The 7500-nt window shown below is 30.5% G+C and overlaps 1 protein-coding gene across 1 annotated transcript in view; it reads right to left on the bottom strand.

Annotated features, from left to right (window-relative positions):
• Positions 1-4826, bottom strand: part of dbx2 (developing brain homeobox 2) — a 9409-nt gene extending 4583 nt beyond the window's left edge. Inside the window, exons 1-2 of the mRNA XM_056452094.1 lie at positions 4669-4826; positions 2768-2842 (exon numbers count right to left, since the gene is read on the bottom strand). Coding sequence (XP_056308069.1) covers positions 2768-2842; positions 4669-4825 — 232 coding nt within the window. The 5' untranslated portion in view covers position 4826. The remainder of the gene's footprint in view (positions 1-2767; positions 2843-4668) is intronic.
• Between the last annotated feature and the right edge of the window lie 2674 nt (positions 4827-7500).

The following is a 7500-nucleotide window of genomic DNA, read 5'->3' as shown; positions in this document are numbered from 1 at the left end:
AAAGACGTTTTAAATCGCGTTTTAAATCGTCTGAATGGATGTTTTTCTATCAGGTGGAGCTCATTCAGCGATGTCTTTTTAATCTGTCGGACAAATCGCCAGATCGGCCACCTTCATCGGCCTTTAGTCACGCTCCCTGCTCTCCATTCACACTAAAGAGTTTCCACTTAAACGCCCTATTAAGGGGTCATGTGACCTCTAGCCCCGCCCACACGCCCGCTCCCGCCGCTTCATCTGCTGTCGCCTTTCAAAAGAGATGAGCTGAAAAAAGTCTATAAAAGTCATTTCTATTGAGAGGCTGATGTCTGCGAGTCCGCTTTTAAAACTCTGCTTTTCATTAGGGAGAACAAAAAGCCCGCGAAGGAGATTCCCGCCCTCCGCTCTGCAGGAATGCGGGTATTGTGTGTTTACTGGCTGATCTCAGACCTGCGGGTTGTTGCTAGAAGGGATACAGCTGTGTTCGCAGAGTTTAACGAGTGTTTTTAGATCATGTATTAAATCACCCATTAAAATGTATCGTAATAACGTCTACCACAAACACGCTATTCACACAGCAATGTGAAAAATATTGTTGTACAGTGTCTCAAAAATGATGATGCTATATTGATGTGAGGATCCGTAGCTTTAGCATAATTCCTTTTAGCAACAACAGTTTTGGTAAAGTCTAGATTACCCACTAAATTGTGTTTTATTAACGGCTATCCCAAACTTACCCCTCACTGTAATGTGAAAAAAAAGTAATCCTTGTTTACAGTGTCACAAAAATGCTACGTTGGCGTGAATATCCGCAGATGTATCCCTTCTAGACTTTACCGTTGAGCTGATCTGGGGTCAGCGGGGGCGCGCGATTTGTCACGGGGCCGCTCACTTTCGCTGTGGGAAAGTGTCAAACGCTAAACTGTTTTCTAAACATCTGACAGAAACACAACTGAAGGGTTTGTCGGCTTTTGGGGAGCAGAAAATGAGGATGAGGATGACGAGAGACGATGAAGATGTCACGGCAAGTGTTTTTTTTTTCAGGGTAAAGTCTAGAAGGGATACAGCTGCGGATACCCGCATCATTATTTGTGACACTGTACAATATTTTTTATTTACATTATTGTGAGTGGTTGGTTCGGGGTATACGTTAATAAAATACAATTTAGTGGGTATTTAATAAACTATTTAAATAATAAATTATTGACATATTTCTTGTTAACTTGCAGTCACAGCTGTATCCTTCTAGCAACAACAGTTTTGGTAAATATTGAAGGGATAAAGCTGCGGGTACTCATCTAAATAGCATCATTTTTGTGACACTGTAAACAATAATTATTTGTTTACATTATAGTGAGGGGTAAGTTTGGGGTAGACGTTATAGCTGTATCCCTTCTAGCAACAACCGTTTTTAACCGCGTTAACTGTTTTCAGTTTCACGTTTCTTTTACAGCATTGATAATGTCAATTAATTTAAATATAATCAGTTAAATAGACGTAAGCATTCGTTTTGTTGTTCAAGAGAGGAAAGACTATTTAACTCAAGCGCTGTCAGGAGGTTAGGGTTGTTCTGGGTGGTTGTTTTAGTTGTGAGTTATGCTGTTACTAGGGTGTTTTGGTTGCTACTAGGGAGTTGCTAGGGTTGTTCTAGGGGATTGTTAGGGTATAATTATGAAAGTTGTTGTGTTGTTAATAGGGTGTACTGGTTGTTACTAGGGAGTTGCTATGGTTGTTCTGAGTGGTTGTTAAGGTATATTTCCGAAAGTTGTTATGCTGTTACTAGGGTGTTTTGGTTGTTACTAGGGAGTTGCTAAGGTTGTTCTGGTTGATTGTTAGGGTATAATTGTGAAAGTTGTTATGCTGTTTCTTGGGCATTTTTTGTTTGTTACTAGGGTTGTTTTGGGTGGTAGTTAGTGTATAGTTTTGAAAGTTGTTATGCTGTTACTGGGCCGTTTGGTTGTTACTAGGGAGTTGCTAGGGTTGTTCTGGGTGATTGTTAGGGTATAATTGTAAAAGTTGTTATGCTGTTTCTTGGGCATTTTTTGTTGTTTCTAGGGTTGTTTTGGGTGGTAGTGTTGTTATAGTTGTAAAAGTTGTTATAGTGTTAATAGGGTGTTTTGGTTGTTGCTAGGGAGTTGCTGAGGTTGTTCTGGGTGGTAGTTATAGGCATAGAAGTAGTTATGCTGTTACTATTGCATTTTGGTTGTTACTAGGGAGTTACTAAGTTTGTTGTTATGCTGTTACAAGGGCGCTTGGTTGTTACTAGGGAGTTGATAAGTTTGTTGTTATGCTGTTACTAGGGCGTTTTGGTTGTTTCTAGGGAGCTGCTATGGTTGTTTTGGGTGGTTTTTATAGTTGTAAAAGTTGTTATGCTGTTACTAGGGCGTTTTGGTTGTTGCTAGGGAGTTGGTATGGTTTTCAGAGTTGTTACTTGGTTTGCTGTATAATTTAAATTATTAATGTCTGGGGTTAGAAACAAAATTAAGGAGATTTGTAGCACAGACTGTTTTCCAGGGTGAATAAATGAGCACAAATTCATCAAACCTTTGTAGAGCAATCAGAGGAGGAGTGTGTGTGTGTGTGTGTGTGTGTGTGTGTGTGTGTGTGTGTGTGTGTGTGTGTGTGTGTGTGTGTGTGTGTGTCTGTGTGTGTGTGTGCGTGTGTGTGTGTGTGTGTGTGTGTGTGTGTGTGTGTGTGTGTGAGCGCTCATGAATAGCAGGGGAATTAGCTGTGGTCTTTATGCAGTAAATTAGCTATTTGTCGAAGTGTGTGTGTGTTTGTGAGATCTTACTAGTGAACAGAGGACTCGTGGTCATCACAGGTCCAGATCCAGAGCAGCAGGGCAGAGCAACGGTGGACATTATTACTGTGGGGGAAAAAGCAATATAAAAAATAATAACACCATCATCATTATCATCATTAAGGTGATGTTTTTTTCTACATTTCTACAATTGTGATAATTCAGTTTCTCTGTTACATAATAGTCAAAAAGTTCTTTAAACAGTGAATTAAATATTAAATAATTGTTATTTTGTTAATTATTCTGAACCTGATCTTTAATACATAAACAAACTACCTAACTAACTCATTAATTCATCATTTATTTATTAAATATAATATATGAATAGTATAAGATATCAGAATAAAGTATCAATCAAATCTACAGTGATAAATTGTTTTAATAAAACATGAAATTTTACTTATTACCTCTTTTACTTCTCACATATTAACTGTTTTCATTAAATCTTTATTATATAAGCAGTCATTTTTAAATGCTTAAATTATTTGTCATTTCCAGTTTTACTTTATAACGTTTAATATCAAGAATCTAAACTTTTATTCAAGCTTTGATTGATTTAAAATAAGCTTGAAGCAAACTCTCCAACTTTATGAATAATTTTAAAGTAAATGCATATTTTTAATATAATAAAAGCAATTACTGACATGCTATAAGATGAATAATAATAAATAAATTACATAAAAATAGCAATAAAATAAAAGTAACACAAGCAAACCCTCCAACTTTGTAAATAAATTAAATATAATTAAATTTTTAAATAATGAAAACAATTACTGACATGCTATAAATAAGATAAAATAATAAAAAAAAAAAAATCCTACACAGCAAATTTTAAAAGTAATAAAATAAAGAAATTACATTTAAAAACAAAATAATTAAAAACAGTTATGCAATATTAAAAAATACCTTAAATTAGTTAAAATAATAATAAAAATAAATTAAAACAGTAATACATTAGTAAAGAAAAAGAGCATTAAATTTAATAATAAATAAAAATGATCTTAAAAAATAATTACATTAAAAATAAAAATCTGGAACTGTCTGGCAAGGATGCACTTCTATAGAAACAATTACCTGATGGATATGTGCAGTAACTAAGATTAAAGATATGCTATTGGGATTTTTTTTTTCCATTTTATTCAATGTGTAAATCTAATGTATCTACCTTTGTTAAAAGTGGGCTTATAAGAAGTTAAATACAGAGGTAAAATTATTTATTTACTTTAACAATTTATTTAAATGTAGTGTAACCCTTTTTTAAATGAATGAATTAATTATTATTATTATTATTATTATTATTACTATTATTATTATTATTATTATTATTATTATTATTTGGCTCTGATTTGTTTCTTTTTTTGTTAATTATCTGTCATATTTGCCAGGGGTGGGTGGGGTATTAATAAAAAAATTGCAGATGGTTGCTATTCTCGTGCTAGATTATTTAGATTATTAACTGTTCAATTAAAATTTTATCACAAAATAATTTAATAAATAAAAATAAAACCATAAATTAAATTTGGAAAAAAAAAAGGTCTAAATTTAAATCTAAATTTGATCCAAACTTTAAAGCATCGGTCTCAAACTTGGATCCTGGAGGGCTGCAGCTTTGCACAGTTTTGCTTCAACCCAGATCAAACACAGCTGATCCAACTAATCAAGGTGTTCCAGAGTACCAGAGACTATTAAGCAGGTGTGAGTTGGAGGTGGTTGGAGCTAAACTATGCAGAGCTGCAGTCCTCCAGGAAAAAGTTTGAGACCGTTGCTTTAAAGCTTTACTTGAATTGCTATTCATGCTATTATTTGGGTGGAGTTTTCTCTGTAATTCTTACCTGTAGCTTTAATTAAATTGCAGTTATATTTATGCTATAATTTGTATGTATTTTTCTCACCTGTAGGAGTGTGAATCCTTGGTGTGTGTTGTCTGTTTTCTGACCCCGGATCAGTGTTTGTGCTGTAGATCTGCACGGGTGTCGACCGCAGCAGATTCTCCATCAGAAAACTCTTCCCGGAGCGTCCGAATCCAGCCGTCATCATCATCTTCACCATCATCATCCTCACTGCGCTCTGAAAAACACTGCACTTCATTAAGAACTCCGCGCCGGCCTCTAATTGGCTGAGCAGGCCAGGGGGCGGGGCCACTCCATTCATGATGTCACAGGCAGGTTAAATGATGGACTCTGCACACAATACACAATAGACAAAGCTTCTGCTGCCGGTTTTCACATGTTTGTTAGAATTAATTCATTGATATATGTGTGAGTCAGTGTTTGGAGACTTATTTCGCATGGTTAATAAAACTATTATGTAAAATATTATATATACACTACCAGTCCAAAGTTTGAGGTCAGAAGTGTTTTGAAATGTTTTAAAATAAGCTTCTCCTGCTCACCACAGCTGCATTTATTTAATCAAAAATACAGTAAATAAAATAACTATAAACTAACTGTTCAAAAGTAGTTTATAATTTAATTTAATAATTTATTCCAGTGATTTTAATGATGAATTTTCAGCTTCATTACTCCTGTCTTCAGAGTCACATGATCCTTCAGAAATCACTCTAATATTAATTATTATTGTTATTATTATTATAATTAATATTATTAATGGTAATAGTAATAAAAGCAATAATGACTGCAGTAATAATTTCATTTGAAACTACATACAGTAAGAAAGCAGTATATATTTAAATATTTATATATTTAACAATTTAACATTTTTACATTTAATAAATGTCACTATGATGAACAGAATCATTTTCTTTAAAAACAAACATGAAAAAAAAACTGACCCCAAACTTTTGACCACTGGTGAATATAAATATTAGACATTATTATATAATATTTATAATATTATACAAATTACATAACAGACATTTTTGCATTTTTACATGAAAACTTTCATTATAAACTAATTTATATATTTTGTTACTAAAAAAAAGTGATGTAAGATTGTAATTTTTAAAATAAAAAATTGAATATGACAAATATCCATTCCTGATTTTAGGATTGAATATTATTGAAAGATACATTGGAAGATTTATTTTATTTCATTTCATTATTTTATTTTCATTTCATTTCATTTCATTATTTTATTTTATTTTATTTTATTTTATTTTATTTTATTTTATTTTATTTTTATTTCATTTCATTTCATTTCGTTTCGTTTCATTTCATTATTTTATTTTATTTTATTTTATTTTATTTTATTTTATTTTATTTTATTTTTATTTCATTTCATTTCATTTCGTTTCGTTTCATTTCATTATTTTATTTTATTTTATTTTATTTTATTTTATTTTATTTTTATTTCATTTCATTTCATTTCGTTTCGTTTCATTTCATTATTTTATTTTATTTTATTTTATTTTATTTTATTTTATTTTATTTTATTTTATTTTATGTTATTTTATTTTATTTTATTTTATTTTATTTTATGTTATTTTATTTTATTTTATTATGAATCAGTGACTTTAAGATGAAATATTATTGAAACGTATCTAATATGTGCATGAAATGCAAAAACAAGTATTTATTTTATTACTAATACAAATTGGTGATTTTAAATAAAAGTTAATTACATTTAATGCATAAATGAAAATGTAAAATAACATGCGCATATATAATTTTTAAAAATAATATTTACTGAATAAAAAAGCTAATTTAAAATAGCCATTATTTAATTTATTATTATATAATATTGATATTATATTATTCTATGATTATTATTATTATTATTCTATTATTATTATCATATCATTTACATTTTATTAATATAAAATGTCCAATAACATGCGCATATATTAAAACAAAAATTACATTAATTCATAAATAAAAAAGCTAATTTAAAATAACCATTATTTAAATTATTATTATATAATATTGATATTATACTGCTCTATTATTATTATTATACCTGTTATCCAATATTTCCCCTGTGTGTGTGTGTGTGTGTGTGTGTGCTGAAGTGTGTGTGTGCTGTAAACAGGCATGTCGAGGCTCCGGGACCAAACATCGCCTCATGCTGAGTTCACACACTCGTCCTCTTTGTCTGCGACACTCGGAGCCAAAGGCCGCATGTAATCAAATTTGCTGCGTTTTCGGTCGCGAGCCGGAATATATAATGTGTGTTAAACAGGAGCTCAAAACACACGCTAGCAAACACACTTTACACACGCAAACGGAAAAAATATATTATTATATTATGTATATATTTTACACCCAATCAATGTAATAAAGTGTGCATAGTGGATATGAGATTACATAAAATTAACAATGATATGTATTTTTTATATTTCTAGTTGTGTTTTTATATATTTTATATATTTTACATCTAATATGTGCATTAAAATGTTACTTTTTATTTTACAATTAAAATTTTATTGAATAATTTTGTCATATAAAAAATAAAATGGCAAATTATATATATATATATATGTGTGTGTGTGTGTGTGTGTGTGTGTGTGTGTGTGTGTGTGTGTGTGTGTGTGTGTGTGTGTGTGTGTGTGTGTGTATAAATTTAAAAAATGTGCATATATGTTAGATTATATGAAATGATAAATGATATGTTTATTTTTATATTTCTAGTTACCCCAAGTATGCATAAAACAAAAATGTAAAATAATAAACTGGCAATTATTAAAATTAAATAAAAAATAATATAATAAATTAAATAGCTAATTAAGACATACAATATTCAATGTTCAAAAAAGTACATATAATATG

The sequence above is a fragment of the Danio aesculapii genome, chromosome 25, assembly GCF_903798145.1.
Source record: "Danio aesculapii chromosome 25, fDanAes4.1, whole genome shotgun sequence".
NCBI lineage: Eukaryota > Metazoa > Chordata > Actinopteri > Cypriniformes > Danionidae > Danio > Danio aesculapii.
The sequence above is the reverse complement of the archived record's forward strand: the minus strand, read 5'-3'. Positions and strand labels throughout refer to the sequence as shown.